Source organism: Eutrigla gurnardus (genome assembly GCF_963514095.1).
Source record: "Eutrigla gurnardus genome assembly, chromosome: 5".
Classification (NCBI taxonomy): domain Eukaryota; kingdom Metazoa; phylum Chordata; class Actinopteri; order Perciformes; family Triglidae; genus Eutrigla; species Eutrigla gurnardus.
In genome coordinates this window covers 9,493,333-9,516,655 of record NC_139919.1, presented here as the reverse complement: position 1 = coordinate 9,516,655, position 23,323 = coordinate 9,493,333, and the positions used below count along the sequence as shown (strand labels likewise).

The following is a 23,323-nucleotide window of genomic DNA, read 5'->3' as shown; positions in this document are numbered from 1 at the left end:
ACCTCCTTGACTTCTATCAGCTGTCCGACAGCAAGACAGTTATATAACTGATGTAGTACTGACTCAGATTTGCACTTAAAATACAACCGCACCACTATAAGGCAACACGACATTAACTTCTTGTCAGTTGTGGATGTAAGCTGTCCAGTTGCAACAATAACCTGATACCCAAACATGTTAAATCATTAATCATATACGGGAGCCCTTACAAGGTTTCCCTTATTTTTATGCAATAAATGCCTAAGTTTAATAAGGCATTCTCTCCTTGTGTTCAGAACGTCCTGTAGAGTGAATAAAAATGTTAACGCAAATATACATTAACGGCCTGCTGCTCCTCTGACAGACGCCGACTGCACCAATATGTCATCGATTACTTTACAGTTAAGCACACTGGGAAACAGCAGATGCCTGAGGCTAACACTGTTAAAATAGCATTCCTATCAAGTTTATACCCATAAAAGTCCCATTTCTGTGTATTTATTGGCAACATCTGTTAAAATTAAAATTAACACATTACCACAAAATAAAAAAGGCTTGTCCTCACCCTCACTCAGCGGAGCCAACATTTGTCAACAGCACTGGAGCTGAGACCGGCGTGAGTGAATTATAAACTGGAAAGGTGCACTCAGCAGTGTGCAAATATCTGCAGATAGTGTGCAAATATCTGCAGATATTTGCACACTGCTGAGTGCACCTTTCCAGTTTATAATTAAAATAATAAATCGTACACCAGGAATTGGAACAAATAAAATAATAATTCAAATCACATTATATATAATGAGTAGAGTACGGCACAACATTTGATTGAATGGATTGACCCCTTTATTATTAATATCTGATCCATTTGATTCATTCATTTTGATTCATATCTACCTGCTATACCTTTCTAAAGATTTTCTATCACCAATCTCTCTATATCTACGACAGTTTGCTCAGGTTTACAGTAGAGAAAAACCATATATCATCTGGTATCAACATATGTGAGCTAACAAGGGAAAGAATGCAGTACAGAAATGTTAAATATATGTTTGCATTGATTTCCAAATAGTGTATCCAGTATTGTAGATTGTCAGAGCCAGAGTCAGAATGGCACCTTTTTTTTACTGTAAAATGTGCTTCTCAGTCACAATTATTTATTAAAAAAAAACAATAATCCATCAAAATGTTCGGTGTATGTAAAAAAAGAAAACTTAAAATACAGTCTCAAATATTGTTATCTGCTGCTATTTGTCACAAATCCAGTCAAGCTGAACAATGTATTTTGAGAGAAGACAGTGTTGTGGAAAAATGAATCTGCCCAATAAAGATCAACAACCAGGATCAGCTTTTTCTCCGAGGTTTATTCCACTAAGTATTCTCATCTGCAGAGGAGGTTCACCCCTGCCTTCTGATGCAAAGGTTCAGAATCAGCAGGAACGACCCTGAGTCCAACAACAATCTCCCTTTTAAGGAGGAGGAACCAAAGGACGGATCATGTCCTATCTTACAAAGACAAGATGTACAGGCAAGGTCAAGATTTACAGAACACAGGCGTATAGTCCTGAAATTATCTTATGTCAATGTGGCACTCATGTTCATATCATCTACAAACAGGCATTCATTTTCGTCATAGCATAACAGTCAGATGAGGAGATGCGGATCGAGTCAGCCTAAACTAGAAACAGACTGAGGTTTATCATTTGACTCTAAACTAACAACCCCTTAATTTACCAACACAAACTGTTTACAGCACGTTCACATAGGACAACTTTCAGAGAGCTGGCCCTTAAATTGTTTTTATCAAATGTCCAAACAGTTAATGGTTGTAAATTCATAGTGCTTAAATCAGCCTATGTTTAAATGTAGCATGAAGTGTGATAATGGAATGGTGTAGTTAAATGTTACAGGGACGATGTGGAGGTAGAGAGAAGATCTGGGCGTACAAATCATTTGAGCTACATCAATACGCTGAGCGCCAACATAATTACTGGTTTGAGTCGGTTCCTTTGTATTGTCACTGTTCAGCTAAGAGAAGACCCTGGGGCAAAACCAAGCTGTTCCCCCCACCGTCTGTAGCCTACACTGTGTTGCGTACCATGTTCAGCTTCAAGTGCAGATTAAATACAATGTATACAGCAGACTACTCTTGGCAGCTTCATTACACTCTGTGCCTAGCCTGAAAACTTCCATCAGGCTACTCTTAAGACGACTTGGCCACAGCTTCACTTTGTGTCAATTCCAGGAAGATGCACCATGTAAGCACAACAAGGTCTTGAAGCTCAGGGCCTCACTACTAGACCACAAGGTTTCCACACTTACAGTGATACTCTTTTTAGCCGATATGGTGCCGTCAAGGTGATTTGAAGACAAATTACCATCTAATTGTCGCACAGGACATCAGGGGCTTTCTAGGGCCCTTTGGGGTCACATGGGTAGTTGCCCACTTAATGGACTGTAAGCTCAACCCCTCCCCAGAGCAGTGATTGCCTAATTAATCACAGTTCAGAAAATGTAACTCGGCATGGCAATCTTTGGATTTTGAAGTGATGTTCATGGAGAAATATTCACCATCTGAGTTTTAGGAGTGTTCGTTAGCCTTTCCAAAGCCAAAAACCTAGCAGCAAAAGTGGAAGGAATTGAGTATTCCTTTGTTTATCTGTTTGAAAGCTGCAAGCATTAGCAGGTAGAGCTAACAGCTGTTAAATCAGGAGAGACAAGTGAATGAAGGAAAGATAAGTGTTTATAAAAAACAGATGTGTGTGATGATGAAGACTTGACAGAAAGTCTTTGGGGCTTCGACTCTATTTGGGAGATTTGTAATCGAGGGGCTTCCCAGCAAACATTTTGACGTCTATTTGACGTCTAATCAACGTCGGTCAGGCAGGTTGATTCGACGTCTACCAGAGGTGCTGAAATTAAAGTTTTTCTGACGCCGTTCTCATGACCAACGTCATTTCGACGGCATATCAACCTTTGTCAAAATACACATGTAATGTATTGCATTTAAAAATATGTTTACCTAAATCTAGTTTCAACTAGTGCCTACATAACTGGCAATACCACATCCATACATTCTATGACAAGCACAGCTCTTGTGCTGTATACATGTGCAATTCTTAATGCTCTAATCTATAACTATTTAAATTAACATCAATTTCAGCAAAAAAATCCTTAAAATGCAGAGGTCAAAAAGTCCAATAGACAACACCAGCAAATTTCACATTTGCAAACTTAAAATATCACAGGAATGGTGAACCTGGTCAAAACTTTCATAGTAAATAAACTCACCTGTGATAAAGTTAAAAATACTCGAGTAATGTTCACCCATACTGTAAAATACAAGTAGTACATGGACTAATCTCAGGTAAAAAAAAAAAAAAAAGACAGCATTCAGGACCAGATATATGTAACGAGTTATCTATATATTGAATAATTGAATAAAAAACGAACATGTATATCGGAACAAATGTTTTATTGACTTCCTTTTTATTGCAGTCCTGTGGGGGTCTGCCCCTTGCCCCCGCTCCTTGCTGGGGCATGTTTAAGGTGGTTCTGAATCACACTCTCTATTTCTGCATCTGTGGCCTTTGGACTCCATCTCTTCACAGCAGCTGGAGAGAGGGCATAATAAAAAAATAAACATTTTTACAGAGCGCCTATTCAGATGTTAAATGCACTTTATAGATGGCAAGAACAAATTATAGAGCGAAAACCTTCTGCGCATGCTCCGTCACGTTTTAGGTGTATGTCAAGCGACACCTATAGGCCTGGCATATGAACTACAGCGTTTTCGGTGGATCCGTCTAGATGCAAATATTCTTGAAACAATGCCGAGGAAGACGGAGAAAAAACAACGTTTTCGCCCGTCTGGACGGCCCCTTAAAGTGTTATGGTTCTGTAACGATGCTAAACCGAGAGTTGCACAGATGTTCGGCTCGGTTTAGCATCGAGCACCTCACGTAGCCTGTGAGCTAACTCAGGGCTAGTTTCACACGGCAGCTAACTCGGCTGCTAGCCGCCGCTCGGTTACGGATAAAAGCAACAAAAAAACAGCTATCTGTAACAATACACGATGCAGCAACAAAATCAAAACTCTAACATGCAACTGATAAACGTATAATGTCTTACCAAACACGGTTTCATTTTAAATTACAGTACTTTTAGTAACTCACCTTTCACAGGTGTCTGTGTCTCCTCCTCGTCAACTGACGCTGCAAAGTTCTTCTTGCGCATGCGTAGGAAACCGCTAGGTGCGCTAACTACGCAAGGAAAAATAGTTCCTCGATGGATGCTAGAATCACAAACATTTTAGCCCACATTGCCAATATGATACTACATTATTTTCTTAAATTCACGAACATATTTCCATTATTTCGAATAGTTTTTAACATTCGTGCGTTGATATGTCGTTGAAACAACGTCTAAATGACGTTGGTCATTTCAGCCCCTCAGATAGACGTCAGATCAACCTGCCTGCCCGACGTTAATCAGACGTCCCGACATGATTGGATATCTGCATCTCGACACAGCAGTAGATAGAGGAAATCATTCTTGACAGTGTTTTTTTCAGTTAAATATGTTTTCTTTGAAATCGTATTCCCCCTAATGTTATCATGTCGAAAAAAAGTCGAATTAAAGTCACGTCGTGACGCGACGTCGATTGGACGTCTTCATCTAGACGCAGGTTGAGAAAACTTTTTTGGCAGTGTTTATTCAGTTAAACCGCTCTAAAATGCATATTTAATTAGGTCATATTTGCCATGATATTATTTTATGATGTCGAAAAACAGTCGAATTAAAGTCACGTCGTGACGCGACGTCGATTGGACGTCTTCATCTAGACGCAGGTCGAGAAAATGTTTGCTGGGTTCTGTCTCACGGCAGTTAGGGATCTGTTAGATTCGTCCTGAACAACATTTGTCTGTTTTTTTCATGACGTTCGGCACAACTTATTTTTCTGTCAGCCGGGGCGACATTCTGCTACAAAATTAAAGTTTGGTGAGGTGAAGGGGCACACGGTCTACAGAGGATTTCCTGTTATCTTATAATATGATAGAGGATATGCTTCATTGTCAGGCTCAGAGAGTTTATTCTTTTACATCTCCCACTGCTGTTCTGCTCATAGACGCCATGTTGATTAAAATCTAACCGTCACCGGCATGCAATCAATCCAAGGATAAGTTGGGCCATGAAGGATCCCTCCGTTGGCTCCTCTGAATCTGGGACAAGAAGCCATGTTGCTCGTCTGCATTTGAAAGAGTCTTTGAAATGAGCCTCGTGGCAGCCGGTTCAGTCTTCAAATCATAGACTAAGAAGTTTACGCAGTCATCGTGATGTCACCCATTGGTTTGTGGACTACGGTTTGAAGCCTTGTGTTTGTCATTTTTGGCCATCTTGGATTTTTTTCCTATTTGACTCTAAATAGACCATAATTTACTAAGTAAGCATCATGCTGTATTAAAGAAGACCTGAGACCATTATCCCTCCTGGTACCCTCAAATATTTTTACATCTGTTATCCTCCAGGTCAATTGGACCCCAGCCATTTAAACCTTCAGAAAATGATTACTTTTCAGAAACAGAGGTTTTCGCCTGCTTTAAATGCAGCCTCCAAAGTTTTAGTCTTGTTTTTCTCACTTTGTATTCTTAGAACCGTCTTCTTTACTCTTCTTTAGGAACCACACCACGCCTCACGCATATACACACACTCGTGTTAGGACTTAATATACTGTACACTTCTACCTATTGCGCATCCCTGAACAGCATCAAGGATCACGCACCAGTGTATTTTTCTGTGCGTCATTATTATGAAGAGAGGCTAATGTGTGTGTGTGTGTGTGCGCGCGCAAAAAAGATTTGACGAGACATCAAACAGCTTCAATTATTTCAGCACCCCGGGTGTCGTCCTCATTATCCACTTAGAAAACGACCAGTGTTCCTGTGTGTGTGTGCGTGTGTGTGTGTGTTTTATGAGGATGAGTTAACAATCCTGCTGCCGTTGCACAGGAGGAGAGAGACAACCAGCCCTGAGAGTTCATGTTGATCTCAGTGATCAGATTTAAGCAGAAGTAACGAACTGAAGCAGAAACAAAGTAACCTTAGGAAAGTGACTGACATAATATACAGCCCATTGGTTCCCACAAGACTTTAAAACAGCTTACAAATATATAGAAATATTTTAGGTCAAATAAAAAATCCTCAGAAATACAATAACTTAACTTAAAACAGCTGGTCAACGTACAGTTTTATGACATAAACAGAAGTAAATAGTGTATTGGTTGGGGACTATTTTCAGCAGTGGATTAATCTCCACATGGCGCTCAAGTTAGCTCTTTGTATGTAGGATTGAGTCAACATAAATTCCAGTGTGTGTGTGTGTGCATGGTGATGTCATGTCAAGGTCACCAAGAGCAACAGTGTGATTAATTATGTGTTTTAGTGGAGCTCTATGACTCAGAGTGGAAGAAGGGACGTCAGCCTGTGATACACAAAACACTCTTTAGTGGATGTGATCATTGTCAATTGTTTGTGTTTAATGGGATTTTTTTTGTTATAAGGGAAAAAACTGGCATTGTACCTATCCTAGTGGTGACACTTGATGAGGTGTACAATACAAACATTTACACTAAACTATACATACAAGGCAAAACTAGTATAGTAGTATACTACTAAACTACTATACTACTATACTAAAGTATATCAATGTGTAATAATTCAGTGACTGAGTGTACGTAACAACTCAGAAATAAGAAAGTCAAACCCCAAAAAAGACACTTACATTTAAATATGTACACCGACAAGACATAAATTAACATTAATAATCAAAACTTTAAATCGAATAACAATATGAAGCTGATTTCATTTTAAAACAAGAACATTTTATTTTAAAATAATCAATTTGAATAGTGAATGTATAAAGAAAAACTACGCTATAAAAACAAATGACATGTCATGTGACTTAGAACCATGAACTAGACCGTTAAGATAACATTTTACACCATGTAGGAATGCACGTGAAAAAATACAAATTATATATTTTATAAATAAAATTATAGTTTGGGATCTGGTTACCACAACATACATATGAATCACATAATTTTCATACTCAGTAGACCTTTCAGTGACCCCTCGTAGACGCATCTGCATTTATTATAATTCTCCACTGATTTATTCAGGTTTCGCCGATAAGCGTCTCATGTGTGGATGTAAGATTAATTTAAAATGACACACCCGTAATTATGTCTATTCAATTCAGACATAACAAATGGTTCATAAATTAAAGAATTAGAGATTTGGATGTGGATTAATATCTACTAATATAAATCAAAAGGTATGATTATGTGCACCCTCGTCGTGACCTAAGAGAGAACTATTGTAGTCCATGTGGCTCTGCAGTTGTATTTACTTCTGTGTGTGCGTGTGCTTCCATGGTCGTCACATGAGATTCAACTCTGCTGTACTTGAATAAGTCTATTTCATGGAAAACGCAATTTGCACACAATTCTGTTGTGACTGTGGGCATTAATGAGCCGAGGGGACAGAAGCAGGGGTCAAAGTTCAGAAAAAAAAAACATTTCACAGCCTTACACACCAAGCTGCCGGGATTTCTGGGAAATACAGCCTAAAATTGCACCTCATTGTTGTGCAGCTATAGGACTGTATACAATAACAGCAGGTGATTCACTGCAGCAAAATGGTCCTGAATGACATGAATAAATTGAGTCAATAAGAGAGGTTGCTAAAAGTGTTACAGCACATTGAATAGGTAAAAGAAAAAGAAACTGGATTCATTGTTTGCACCTTCCATATTAGATTTTAGTGGTTGATCTATTGGGCTTTAACGGGATAAGCAGTAGACAATGGATGGATGGATCTATTTGGGCTTATGATGCATGCTTTATACAGCAAATATAGTGGCTACATAAGTATTCATTCATTTATCATTATTTCGTTTTTACGTGTAGCATCTAATACATAAATTGTGCTGAATCAAGAAATATATTATATTGTGAGAAAAATAAATAAATTAAGAAATAAAATCCATGCTCTCTTATTGTCAGTATGGATTTCTACATCAACAATATAAGGACCGAGAAGCAAAGGATCCACCCATGAAAAGTAAGCATGTAAAGTGGTGTGAAGAATGACAAGAGAAAGCTTGAGAGTGAAACCCAGCCTTTCTCACCTGTGCAAACCTGGCCAATGTCCTTGGACTGTCAATGTTGGTCTCCTTATCCTCCACTCTTGAAGGAATAGTTCGAGAGCTGCTAGTCGCGTCCTTGTGTTTGAGTTAGATCGAATCGATACAAGTCTTTAACTTCTTTAGTGCGTACAATTAACAAATGCGACTCTTCCTTGGCCAGGCAGTAACTGGTTGAAGTCACTGTTGGTTGCCTCTAGAAAACACCTTCTGGTCCTACTCGGACGTGTCTTTAGTGATGAACCCTGGGGAGTTTCAGGTCATCAGACTACCTCTCATGGCCAAACCAGATGAGTCGATGGCTAACCGCGCCTCCATCCCCTTCCAGATCCACAGTCACCACACCTTTTCAGCAGTCTCCCAAATGTTTTTGGTGGCACTGCAGTCCTTTTACTCCCCCCCACCATTCCTCACTCTCTAACAATATATGCTTATTCAGCCCTTTTATGCTGGTTGGCTTCTTCAATCCAGGCTTCCCAGAGGACAATGAGTTTCAGCAGGATCACCGGCTTTCTCGACTCAGATGTGAACACCATTCCTGGGTGGAGCGGAGACTTTTTTTTGGCAACTAGAGCTGCCTTGGAGCTACCGGTCCCCTGCTGTGGCGAGAATCCCTCCCAAGGAGCTAGGCTGATATAGTGCCTTCTCCCCAGCTCTAATGAAGGCGATGGACTCTTTGGGGGATGTGCTGCTTCTTCCTTTTTTGAATCGCTGTGCTGATTGTGTCTAGTTCAGCTCTCCAGAGCTCTGACCAGGTGATCTTGCAAAGGCATGTTCCCATTTCCCATCCAGGCACCTTGTTCATACATGCTGATCATCCTTGCAACAGCGTTCTTCCTCCTGGTCTGCCTGCGCTCATATCTCATCCTTAACTATGCACCACTTTTTGTTCCCTTGGGCTTTGTCATAGCGTGGATTCAGAAAACCGCCCGCAATTCGCAGCAAGATGTTGTGCCACAGCTGTGCCTCTCCTCTGTCAACAGCTTCCTGTGCCAAAGTGACAACCTCACAGTGACGACTGTGAAAGGAGTCCAGAGACTCCTGGTGTCGAGAAAACACTGGTTCATTATTTTAAGGCAATGACAAAGGCTGTCCAGCTGATTAGAAAACACCCATGTGTGCTGTTTAGGAAGGCAAAGACAAACAACCTGTTTTGTCTTTATTTTTTGGAACGTTGAGTGCCTTTAAGGTAAGAATAAAGTTGCTGCTTTAAAAAAATATTAAAAATTAAAAAAGAAAACTTGGGATACTCTAATCTGAGAGTGAAGTTTTTAATCAGTCTCGACTTGTGCTTCATTTAGTTTTTCTACTTTTTTCCAAGCAAGCCCAACAGAGGATCACCAGACATCCATTTATCATTTTCAGGTGTGTCTCGGTGCTCTGTTTTTGACTGAACTCAGGGAGGAAATGCCTCGGGTTCTAAATAAACCTCTCAGAGTATGCTGCCTGTGAACGTGCCCTGAATTTGCTGATACAGTTATTTATGCATGAAGCACGGGAGATGGAATATGTTAACAATAACCACATGAGGTTTCCTGTGTCTCTGTGCATGAGTGTGTACATGCATCTCTTTTTTAATGTTTTACGCATTCATGACGAATCCTGCATAATCATAAACAATCAGCATTCGCATACAAAGCATTGTGTTTGGTCAAACATCCCAAAGAAGCAAAGGTGTATTTGCATATAGTGTGTGCATGTGTGCTTACATGCGACCCACACAGGCACATTATTCAGTGGAGACTCTGCTGTTCTCTGCACCAACAAAGTGCATGTCAGATGAGGCAGAAGAGAGTATTTGCCCTGTTTGGATGAGAATCCAAAGACTTGGGGAACGTTGTGTTTGATGTTGAAATGAATGATTCACATTCTCGGGCACCGTCTTGTCTTCTTTTTATAGCCCAGCCCCCACCTTCCCGCTTCCTTGCTGGTTTGAACTGGTGGCAATGGTCTACATCCATCTCCTTGTTCAGTCCACCATCTACACTCCTGTGTTGAATCATTGTATATGTCTGCCATATGCGTGAGTTGAACCACAAAGTAATTTCATTTTTTGGAGGGAAATAAAAGCATTCATGGTTTCATGTAAGACTCAATGGGCAACAGAATGTGTCATCCAAGTGTTTCGCTGTCAAAATGACTCATTGAATGAATGAAAGTGAAGTGGTGGTTACAGCCCTTTATGTTTGAAGATTATGACCTGTAGTTATATTGCCTCTATTAGAACAAGCAGTGCGAAACTCCACTTGGAAATGATTCAAGTTGAATCAAAGTTGGATGAATCAGTGTCTGAATCAGCATTAAAGAATAACTTCTGAAAATATAACAAAAAGATAACAACGCTTGGTCAGTGGCACGGAGCTTCAAACTACGTTGGATGTGACGAACAAGCACCAGAGAGGCACCCCAAACAGCAACTTTACTGGATCTGGATCCATCTGACTTCTGGTGTGAAGTTACCTTCAGAATTCATGGTCAACAGCTAATTGCATTGGTAGCATGCAACCTGTCAATCACATGAAAGCCCCGCCCTAAAGCATATCCTGCTTTATGGTCTATTTGACGAAATGGACCATAATTTACTAAATGAACATCATGCTGGATTGAAGAAGACTCGAAGCTTGAGATTGAGACCATAAACTCATGTTTACAATGTTTACTGAAGTAATGCATCAAGTGAGAAGTAGGCTCATTTTCTCATAGACTTCTATGCATTAGGACTTCTTCTTACAACCAGAGGAGTCGCCCCCTGATGGCCAGCAGAGATAATGTGGAAGTGTACAGAGGGTTTGTTCAGAGCACCATCATGTGAAGGCCTATTGGGTCTTAAAACTAGGCTTGGGAATTTTGTTAAAAAAGTTACGTTTCCTAGGTTTAAATAATTTCTTAAATTCTCATTACATCCTGTTATCAATGAATCAACAGCTCTGACAGAAACAAAGAGAAAATGATGTGTTATCTGGCTGTCACAGGACTGCAATAAGCCCATCCAACAAACCTGCCCGCCTATCTGCTTGTGCACTTGTTGTTTATGTTGTTGTTTATGGAACAAAACTGGGCTGGCTTTTTTCAGTTGGATACTCTCAAAATCGAGCTTATTCTTGCTGGTTTAAATTACTTTCTAAATTCTGACGTTAAGTTACACCACTTTTTGTTTGGCCAAACAGTGAAGTTTAAGTGTGACAAGTAATGCAGTAGACATAGACAGATGGTGCAGCATAGAGCTGTTTAGTTATTTCGACATCAGTCCTTGATGCCAAAATGTATCATCCCTCCTAGTTTCATACAAAATAAACGGGCCTGAAACATCATGTTTCACCACCGCAAGCCTTCAAAATGAACTGCTTAACTGTCCAAAATTAAATAATAGAGGCAAACCCGAGAAAAAGACCACCACCTTCAGAAACTGTGCTTTGTCACATCTGACTGATCATAAAGCAAATTCAAAAAGGCAACTACTGTGAAGGGTGTTTTAAAATAGCTTAACCATTTTTTTTTTTGTCCCCTGTTAACTGACTGGCTGGCATCCAGCAGTCAGATATCCTCTGTTACATTATTCCCCTATGCAGCTGCATATTGTGTCCGAGGCACTCAACACTGAGTTTACTATGGCCTTCTGGTTATTAATTATATTTTAATACTGATATGATATCAAAGGCACTTCACTGAGCAACAAGTTCACTATCGAGATCGAATGATGGAGCGTTAGTTCCTCCAGATGGAAGGATAGAAGTCGTCCGCATGAATGGACCGGGCGGCGCCCGAGGAGTCGAGGTCACATGCAACATCATCTGGAAGAGGAGATAAGAAGCTGAGTGAGAGACCATCAGTATCAGTGTGGAAGCTCTGTGCTCAGGTGGAAACATCAGGGAAGAGGAATGAGCGATGAAACAGTGAAAGACAAAAAGAAGAGGTAAAGGGAAAAAAGGAAAGTCAAAGAGAGAAAGGCAAGGGAGAGTGAGGGGGAGCGCATCACTGGTGGATCGTGTGGAGAGTGTGTGACACACAAACACACACGTTCACACACAAAACCACAGCTGAGAGAGAGAGAGGGGGGGGGGGGGTGGAGAGAAGAAGAGAGAGAGGGGGGGTGATGGAGAGAAGAAGAGAGAGAGAGAGGGGGGGGGGGTGGAGAGAAGAAGAGAGAGAGGGGGGGTGATGGAGAGAAGAAGAGAGAGAGAGAGGGGGGGGGGGGGGTGATGGAGAGAAGAAGACAGAGAGAGAGAGAGAGAGAGAGAGAGCGCGTGCGTGGTTGTTGGATGCTATAAGTCGTTGTAAACGTCATCGACAAGGACTCGCTCAGAGTTGAAGTTGCTCTCCGCACGTGAGGGTCCGACTCACCGTGAAACCGGCAGACCAGACCGGCACCTGGAACTCGGCGGAGGCGTGAATCACGAAGAACGGAGCGGATTTGTGAATGAAACCTCAGAGTGGAAACATCCCACCAGCTGCGCGAAAGGACTCGATTCATAAAACCAAGCGCGCGACCTGGGAAGCGTCCGGTCTGCCGTTTTCTTCCAGTTTTAAATGGGAAACGAATGAGAGACGGCGAAAACCGCGCGGCACCTGCTCGACTTTAGAAGATTCTGGTCGCGTTTTGTGTCCCAGAATTTAGAGGATTCGTTGAGCGTAAATTCCCAGTTTAGTCACGTGTCGCTTTCTACAAGTGAAACGAAACAACAGGACAAATGAAAGATAAAAATAATAATAATAAAAAGCACTTCTTTCATAAAATGTCCTGCGATGCCTCGTTTGGAAACTCGGGCGCATAAAGGATGTCGCTCCGGTGCCATTGTGCGCACTGAGGCGCACAGCTCCCCGGTGCACGAGTTGCGCGGAAGCAGGAGGGGGCTGCAGCACCCACCGAGTCAGGCATTATGGAAGTGATGAAGAAGTGTAAACGTATCTAATGTTCTCCCTTCTCTTATTGGGAAACAGGCTACGCGCGTATTCGTGGTGAGGAAGAGGATTCCCTGTAGTTTTCTGTCACACGTGTAGTAACACGTGTGAGCAGCGTCTCCTCTCGCGAACACATTGAGGTGTTTCAAAAGAAGTTTGTCAAGTTTCACACTGAAGCAAAGTCACCAAAGACACCAGCCGTCCTGCCCATCAGCTCCAGAGAACACGAGGTAATGATGCTGCAGCTGTGCAGCGGCACTTGCGGGCGTTTAGTACAGCAGGAGGTGAGAGGGAGAGAGAGAGAGAGAGAGAGAGAGAGAGGGCGCGCACACGTGGACAAGCGAAAGGGAGAGAGTTGGATGTGTGAACGTGGAGAGTAAAACTTTAATTGATCGCGAATCTGATCGCCCGCGTGCGCGCGTCGCCTCACTCACTCTCCTCGCGCATCTCGTGCGTTTGTTCACTGCTGTTGCTGTTCAGTGTAAAGCGATTACATGTTAGTTCATGCCAATTACATATAAATGATGCTGCACATTGCAATGGTCCAGCGTGTAGTATGACGTCATTATTAAGACTGAGCCCCCACCACCTCTGACTGACTTCCAGCATCCCCTTGGACCGCTGTGCGCTATGCTGAATGGACCGACCTTCCGCGACCACGACCCGATGCGACTCGTCGACCCGAGGCACCTTCCGCAACTGATGTCCCTGGAGGACCATGAGCCCACCATGGCGGAAGGGACCTTGGGGCTCCGCAACTCCACGCCGGCAGGGGAGGAGGGGTCTCCGGGTCAGCAGCACCAGTCCTTCCCCTGGGTGGTGACCCTGCTGGCGGGCGTCCTCATCACGACCATCGTGGTGGATGTTATCGGGAACATGCTGGTCATCGTGTCCGTGTTCCGGAACAGGAAACTCAGGAAAGCAGGTACGAGGTGTGCATGGTTGGTCGGCTCATCTGTAATCCTGAGCTAAAAAACAAAACAAAACCCTGATGATGTCCGGTTATTATATTATACTGGTTATGATTAATGAAGAGTGTATTGCCCAACTTTATTACATTTTCTGGAGGTGATGTGATGAACTGAGGCTGTATGCATTATATATCTTGTGATGTTGCTATAATTTCTAATCGTGTACGATCATTACTAAAAGTATAATTGTATCTATTTAGTTGTCATTATTAGTAGAAATGACAAGAAATTGAGGATATTTTCAAAAAGAAACATTAAAATGTCAGTAAAACAAATAATTGTCAAACAGGAAAACATTATTACAGCTATAAATATAGGGTGTTAAGAAGGGAGCCTGTGAGCCTCTACACTGGTGTATAAGTGTATAAAGTGCAAACTTCCTCATGAGACAATTAGCAGGACAGATCTGGTTGGAGAAGTTGTTCGCAGCTCAGTCCTCTAACGTTTCTCCATCTTGGCGTTTTCCTGTCACCGCCATGCGGAGCGCCTCGAACACATCGCTGCTTGATGCGTTACTCACGGACACTTTGACAGAATGTTTGGCTGCTGCAGACGATCAGACGCCAAACGCTGTGTGACATGTTACAGTTTTGTAAAAAAGAATGCAGCGCTGGCAGAGTATTTGTCACAGTCAGTGTCTAAAAACAGAGACGGTCGAGACTTTGGGAGCAGCTGCAGGGAGTTGGAGAGATTTGCCGTTTTGTCTCTGGGTCAAGGACTTTTCTAAACCTAGCGAATCCACAGTTGGTGACTCACAATATTCGATGTATAAATCTAATAGCAGCCGCTGAACGCTGAAGTCGACAACAAGCCGTTAAGAGCACTTCTGTGCGTAAATAACCAGGTACTTAGAATCCCTGAAACATACAGAGGGGAAAAAATCAATGCAGGCTCCTAACTGTTGTCTTTCCCTGTGCTGCATGTTCCCGCTGAGCCATCTGAAGTGGTAAATGGCATATTATAGGCACTTAGTGAGGGCGGGCTTCTTTGTACTCATACAACAATATATGAATATTGATGAGCAGTTTGCCATTTAAGCTATATATATATATAGAGGCATAGAATGTTATTGAAGAGTGAATGTTTTTCAGTTGTCTATGGTTTCAACAGCATGTCATAAACTACATGTTAACCAGCAGTGAAACAATGTCTTTAAGTGACGTCCAAATGTCAAATGTTCCTAATTTTTAACCTCGACATTTAGGACTTTCTGTTCGAACTTGATCGTAGAGTGATAAAATAACAAAGAAAGTAATCTTTGGTCAAAGAAGTGGTCAATTTAAGAAAGTAGAGTTTGGAGTTGGCAGGGTTTGCAAATTAATTATCTTCATCTCCAAGATCACTTTCTGTCACCCGAACATCTAAATCAGTCGCCTCGGATCGCACCGTCACTGCCATGCTCAGGAGCTCCACACTCGTTACCATGACAAAGTGGCAACACCATAAATCGATACATAAACACCCATTTCCTTTAGCTCGTCAAAGCTGCCCTGTGTGCATCCGTCAAAAAAAGCCATTTCTTCCTGCTGCTTTTTCCATCAATCTGGAGTCAAATCCCTGGAATCCCTGAGTGGAAATGTAACGATTGGAGGTGGAAAACTGGATGAATTGTTCACCTCTCTCATTTATTCTTCCCGTCATCTCATCTCCCTTCCTGTCCTCTCTTATCTGCTTTTATTTTTTTTTACCCCCTTATCTTCTCAACTCTCGTCTCAATTCAACTCCTGCCTCTCCAATTCTCCCTCTTCTACCAACCCCACCTTTCCTGTCCTTTCCATTTCATTCATCCCTTCTCACCCCTCCCTCTCTTTTCTCCCTTTTCAATCACTCTCCCCTCCTTGTAATCACTCTTCTCCTCCTCTCCTGCCCTGTCAGGTCTCTCATCGCTCCACTTGTCTCCTCTAGATTCCTGCTCTTTCTTCTCCTACTAGTTAACTACTCTCCATTTCCCTGTCCTCCCTTCCATCCATTAATCTTCCGTCTCCGTCTGCCCCGTCAGAGACACATTACCTGATCATTAGTGAAATCCAGCCACAGTTCATTATGCCAGTATCGCCACCACATCCACGGAAAACCCACAAATCACCTTCATTCATAAATCTCCATGTTAAAAAAAAGAGAACACTTGTAAATACAACTCTGTTAATACGTTTTGGGAGAGGGATTACATGGAAATAGCTGTAATTGTTTACATCTGAAAAGGCAATTATCACCAGAGGAATGGTTTTACTTGTTTGACTGCTCCGCTCAGCTCTCGGTGGAATTTCTCAAACGTGGGTGGTTTTGTATTGTTTTGCATCGCCGGCTCCTTGCTGATTTATTAAAACTCACTGAATTAAAATAATTTGCTGTAAATTCTGCCCGGCTGGAAATCAATTTGAAGAAGTGTGAACGAGTCAGACAGTTTTCATTGATCTCGGGGCCGGTGGATCAGCGGTTCTCAACCTTTTCTGGGCCAGAGGAGAGTCCCATCTGGGCAGAGTAATCCACAGCAAACCAATGAACTCTAAATGTCACCGAGATCCATGAACATGCATTTTTATTCTGCCTTTATTTTAAAAGTTCAGTAGAGTCTGGTGATGACAATGCTGCTGTAAAAAGTAAGTGATCACGAGGAGCTTAAACTCTAGCATCTGCAACATCATGGATAGTTCTTCACAGCATCTCTTTGAAACTCAGAGTTTTCTCTGAAAACGTTCTGCTTTCTGCAATGTACTTATTGTAAGTCACTTTGGACAAAAGCGTCTGCTAATGACCTAAATGTAAATGTAAGCAAATTACAGCCAGAAAATCCAAATTTGGGAAAGTCAGAGCCAACCAAGGCAAAATCCTCCTGAAACAAACACATCTTTGATCATTTCTTCCTGAGACAAACACACAGCCATGGTTACCTTTTCACATTATTTCTCTTTTGAAAGCAGCTTTTGTCATCCGATTATGCAGGACACACTTACTGTCAAGTCCGTATGCTACAAGATCAGATCTCCCTCACGTCCGAACATCCAGACCACATGCCCCCCTAAAATAGGCCGATGAACACAAGCAGCAGCCTTACTGGATCTGGAGTCATGTGGATTCTGGTGTGAAGCTGTTAGCTTCTAATTCTAATTCAAGGTCAACTTTACAAGTGTCAAAGTCATCTTAGTAGCTAACTGCATTGGTAGCGTGGTAGCAACCTGTCAATCCCAAGGTAGCCCTGCCCTAAAGAAACATTTCCTGATTGTTAGAAGACTTTTGAAGAAAATATGTTCATCAGAGAATTAGTGGAGCTTTGTTAGCAGCTTAAAACAAGCAAAGTGTGTGTCCATGCGGTCTGATGAACAAGCATTTACCGGGGTTGTGTATCAGTGAAGTGTGCGTTTCCTCTGGATCCTCATCTTTTGGCTTCTGTCTCTAAACCTAGAAGAAGAGGATCAAACTACTTGAGATGACAGGAGCTTGGGTGGATATGTTGGTGCCTCTGTTTCCTTCTCATGTTTTCCCATTCTTGCACTCTTTTACATCCATGTTTCATAGCTCGTACTTTCTTTTCTTGGTGCATTGCTACGTTTCTTGGCAGGTTACAGCGATATTAATTCCCCACAAGGTGTTTTATGGCATTGGAGTATTGGTGTTATTTCATAAAGCTGTGATGGAAAATATATTACGTTATGGTTTGTTGTTAAGTAAATAGAGGGGCACACAGCAATGAAAGTGATGGAGGTAAAGGAGCATCCCTCCTAGACTAAAGTTTAACAGGCCGAGAAAACAGTTTGCGTCTGTTATGTGGCAACCTTCATGCCGGAGACAAATTTCCCTAGGGACGAGTATTCTTGTGGAACAGCAAGGAACCAGTGTGCACAATGCAAGCAAAACAGGGAGCTGCTCATCAGAACATGGCCCCAAAACTTCTGCAGAACTTTTGAGTTTGCATGAAAAATTGCTTTACGCCTTTGGCCGTATGCCTGGCACCATCCATGCAGTGCCACAAACAACTGAATTAATGTGCTCTTAAAGAACAGGGTAATACATCATGTCACAGTCTGTCAGATTTGTCATCTGTTTATAAGGGATAAATGTCAGCAGCTCCACACAGATGGAGTTTGGTCAGTTTAAAGCGGCGGGATGGTGGGTGGTGTCACTCTCTGCATCGTGAGAAGTAAAGCTGAGCAGATGGCCGTTCTCTGGGTGCTGCACTTAATCCCGAACCAACCGGTCTGACAGCTGGAAACCAACAGGAAGAGGGGGTCTGCACTGAAATACCACCCACCGGGGGGATTTGCTCGTAGGATAAGCTTGCGATTCTTCTTTGACCTTCAATTTGATCTCAACATCTCAAGGCGCACCAGAGTTCACTCTAACAGCTACCGACGAGCCCCGAAGCTCCCAACTAATGAAACTTATTATGTAAATGAGTGAAACGGTCTGTGATTGCCAGATTATGAACATACATGAGCAAACATGCATACAGTAGCTTAATTAGGTTGGGGGTTTCTCAAACCAGAAGTGAATCTGTCCATCAAAACCCACTCTATCAAGTCTCTTATCAAACCTACGGAGGTTTAGCTTTTCAACATTTTGAGGTAAAGATATACAGTACTCTACTGTATATCACTTGATATTTTAGAGCAAAACTCTTGGGTTAGTTGAGATCTGTAATCAGTATGCTTTGCCGGGAGAAAGACAACAAGACAACAATTTTCTTCTTCAATAATGCTCATAAGCAGCAAATAAAACCTGGAAATAATCTGAGCAGCAGAAAACAATCAGATCAGACACTATTGATTGATAATTGACAATTGATAATATTAATATATATTAATTAATTAATGTGCTTACATAAATTCTCTATTTGCATAATATGACAGACTAAAAGGAGTAGTGGATGTTGATTATTCAACCAACAGATATTTTATCTTTAACAGTTTTGATAATCGATTATATCTTCATGTCATTTATCAAGCAAAAAGACAAAGATTTGGTGATTTTCTCCGTTTACTACAAATGGATTATCTAATAAGAAAATAAGCAATTTGAAGATGCATATTGAAAATGATGCTGATATTTCCCCCTACTTTCTAGTATTAATAGATGAATTAATAGATGACTCAATCATGGAAACAATATTTTACAATAGAACTCAGATATTATTCCTTCAGAGAACAGCAGCTGTAGGACTTTGGATTGACAGCTGATGATGGATCTGAATGGTGACCCAGAGGGCCCTAGTTTCGTAGACTAGGCGTAGTCAGCGCGCAGCGCACCTGCGCCACGCCGATGGGGTGTGTCCGCCTGGACTTTGCAAGTTTCGTGCACCGCGCAGGCTAGCGCAGGCACTCCTCCTGTCTCGCCCACCCGCGCAAGTGGGAAAGAGGGAGGAGAAGAAGGCGTGAGTGGGAGACGAGGAGGAGACGAGGTGTGGACTGGGATTAATACAGCCGATTCAGATCTTCACCAATCAAATGAGCTCCTCTCCTCACCTATAATGCGTTAGGGGAGGTTCAGTGCAAGTTTCGTCACTTGACAACCCGATGACAGAAGCAGCGCCGCCGCTCCCACCACGCGCATCACGCGCTGTGCGCGCGTATCATAATAATAACAATGCCGATATTATAAAAAACAGGAGAGAGAGAGGGAGATGTTTTGGTCCGAGAGGCTGAGTTTCCATTACGCGTGCCATCCGCCTTTGATCTGACGTCAGATGTGACGGGACAATCTATATAGATATAAATTCACGTGTTGATTCAATTAGTTGCATTAAATAGTGTTTGTTGTGATTATTTATTGCATTTAAATGTGCCTGGAACTGTGGAAACCTGCCTGTGAGGTCTCGGTGACGTGTGCGCACTGCGCACCGTCAGCCAAACTTCCACTCCGCCAGCTGTAATTCGCCTTGAATGAATGAACTTTATTTGCGCCTTGCGCCTTTCGCCAAGAGTAGACTAGGTTGGAGCTGGCGGGCTTTCGGCGAAGTCTCGGCGAGGCTTTTTGCCACGAAACTTCCGCTACGCCAAGCTGAATCTGTGACGCCTCCCCCTGCTTCGCCGCCACAGCCATCTTGGCGCAGGCGATCCACCAAACTGCCAAACTGACCGTGCGCAAGGCTGCGCGGGTCGAAACTTGCATTACACCGGCTCCGCCACCCTGCGCCTCGCCACGAAACTAGGGCCCAGAGTCTTGACCCTCTAGAACCCCCCTTAGACCTCTCCTTCTTTGAAATTGGTACAAGCCATCAGGGCCTCTGTTGTATCAGTAAAGCCAATTTCAGACAAAAATTTAAAGAAGAAAGAGGCTGGCCATGGTGGTAACAGCAGCATTTTATTTTCCCTTTTCTTCTCTATGGCTCTTTCAGGTTAACTACAGATTTAAAGGGAAGACGAGGTGTGAATTGTACTGCCTTCACATCATTACAGTACATCATTACACTTTTACAGCTTTTACAGGGTGATTGCGCTGCCTGAGCAAGGTCACAGCTGGCAAGCAGACAAAAGAAATATTTATAGAAACTCCCCTCAGGGTTTTAAGGTACCTGCCCCCAACAAAAGCATTTCTACACTTTTTAAAGTATGTTTGGACAAGCATCATGCTGACGGGGTTGTTGGCAAATATTCTGTTCAGTAACAGAAAGCGCCGCACGACATTAACACTCAACAGTTGGAAACGTTTTGACTTCCTATATTTGTTGTAAATTTTTGCAGATTGATCCGAACCTGCAGGTGTAAATACGTAGGCCCGTTGTTGTGTGCAGACTATTCCAGTTGTCTTTGGGCCTAAAATATGAATGAAACAAATCTATCATTGTTTTTGAAGTGGGTGTTATGTGGATACTTTCTTTTATTTTTTACTACCACAAGAATTTATAAAGTCTTTACAGCAAAACATAGAAGAAGATTATGGGTTATTTTGAGTTGTCCTTTTGAGGTTTGAAGATATCCTTGAGATGGCACGGAGAAGAATCAGCTGTGAACTGCAAAAGGGGAAGCAGGTGTTGAATGCATTGCATTGAATGGAATCAGATGGTCTTTTCTCGATTTGAGTGGCCTGTTAACAGATTAAGCCAGTGATGTATTGAGAATTGTGTTCTCTCAGAAGAGTAAAATCGTTCTGGTCCACAGCAGCACACAGCATTGCTCCCGTTTTGGTTCTGTCAGTCTGTTTCTATAAACTGTGGGTAAAACAGGCCATAGTAAAGACATTTTGTCACAGTTTGCTCTTGACGTATTACAAATGAGTTTCAGTAGCAGTGAGGAGGTCGAGGTGATGGACGGATCCAACAACACCGGAGAGACTTCTGTTCATGTCCTGCATGACAAAAGTAGTTTTGTTGCATTTTTTGTTTTGTTCCAATTTCATAGTAATTTTAAGCCAAACCAAAATAATAAGTTTCTCTGGAAACATAACTGAGACAATGCAGGGCTGCCTGAGTAGATTTTCTGGCTCTTTATACTACGTCAGTTGCCCTGACATTGGCGCTAACTACTGGATATCTGCTAATGGTTACATGAATAAAAAGTCAATGAAGTCAGTGTTGAAGAATGTTTGTGAAGTTGCCTTTTGTCATCTTCACACATCGAGACAAACAAGCGTGTCAGGAACAGTTTGACAAACCGTGAAATGGTGACACACTTGTAGCAAAGTTGTGAATTAAAGCTCAGTTTAATGTCCATTTGCAGCCTCTAATGACATTTATCTCCTGGTAAATGTTGGGAGCTATTCCTGCTGTTTTGCATTTGTTTTGATTTGACCAGGATTATAAAGCGGCTGTTGGTGATGGTGTGTAATGGTACATTATGTCTGATTTGATTGGCATAGTTTGAAGGTAATTCATTAAGATGACCTTCTGAGTGTCAGCTTTATAATTCCAGCAGTCATTGTGTTGAAGAGCTCAGGGATATTTCTCTTTAAAGAAAAAAGAAATGCAATGTTTACTTTAGTAGAGCTCAGTCTACCTATTTTAATCGCCTTCACTGCCATTCATTGAAACGGTGTAAAAATACTTACAGGAATGTTCAGTCTCTGGGTTTAGGTAACGCAACCTTGTGTAAATCACTGCATTGTGTATTTGATCTAAAATTACTGTTTTTCTAATACACGTCGATATCCAATCACGTCTGCGTCCGAAGCTAGAAGCAGGTTCAAGGTGCACTTGTTGTTAATGCTCGACTACTTCCTGTTTATGTAAGTGGCCCAGGTGGAACATTCCTAGTATAAATATAAGGAAGATGAGAGAGTTGAAAATCATTCAAAAATAGTTTCTTACAATAACTGAATTTCTAACTAGAATTTTAGTTAGAAGGAGGATTTAAACAACGAGGTGAGTTTTAACTAACTTCAAAAATGTTCAGGTAAATTCTGTAACTTTTATTGAATATGGACAAAAACTCACACAATTTCATTCCATTCCATTCATTCTACCGTGTGTTAGTAAAATTCCTCCACCTGTTGCAGATCTAGTACCATATGAATGAGCATCAGAGCAGAAACCAATTGCATTGAAGATAGGTCGAGGAACATGAGTGGAAATGACATTCTTAATAAATATCAAGGACTTGATGGATAACCTAACAAGAACATTAGGCCACTTCAGATCAGAATGCATGCGGTCAACATTTGATCTGTATCAAGGGCAAGTCTCGCAGACCTGTTTTGTACAATTTGTAGTTTGTTTAAGTCAATCTTATGCACAAACCCAAATTACAGAACAATAGTCAAGCTGGCATAATACTAATGTTTAAACAACCTGCCTCCGTAAAGTAGCTGGTAAGTAGATGGCACATTTCCAGACCGTAACAATGCTTCTTCTCATCTTGGCAGCTATCTGCCTAACATGATCAGTCCAGGACAGAGTGTTACAAATGGACAGTCCTAGAAGCTTTAACTTACTCTCCTGCTCCACTGGCTGACTAGAAATCTGCAGATCAAGCATGGGCTCACTGGCTAGACTATGCTGTGATCCAAAGACAGTGCTCACAGTTTCTGAGAGGTCTAAAACATGTCTATTATCTGTAACCCCATTGACCACTGCATTCAGATCTTGTGACAGAACGGTTCACCGCATGTAGATGCAGAATAGTACAATGTAGAATCGTCAGCTAAGAAAACCATAGTGGATTTTCGAATAACAAGCGGGAGATCATCCATAAAAATTTAAAATGAAAGCGGACCCAAACAACTTCCTTGCAGCACACCACAGTCAATGTTAATGCTAATGGACAGAGTACCATTCAAGAAAACCTGTTGAGTTCTGAATGATAAGTAATTCTCAAACCAAGAGGTTGCCATAGGTCCAAAACCAT

The 23,323-nt window shown here is 41.8% G+C and overlaps 1 protein-coding gene across 1 annotated transcript in view; it reads left to right on the top strand.

Annotated features, from left to right (window-relative positions):
- Nucleotides 1-13,707: 13,707 nt before the first annotated feature.
- mtnr1al (melatonin receptor type 1A like) overlaps nt 13,708-23,323 on the top strand; it is a gene marked incomplete at its 5' end in the record, with an annotated part of 31,865 nt that continues 22,249 nt past the window's right edge. Inside the window, one exon of the mRNA XM_084009756.1 lies at nt 13,708-14,002. Within this exon, the coding sequence (XP_083865882.1) occupies nt 13,708-14,002 (295 nt within the window). The remainder of the gene's footprint in view (nt 14,003-23,323) is intronic.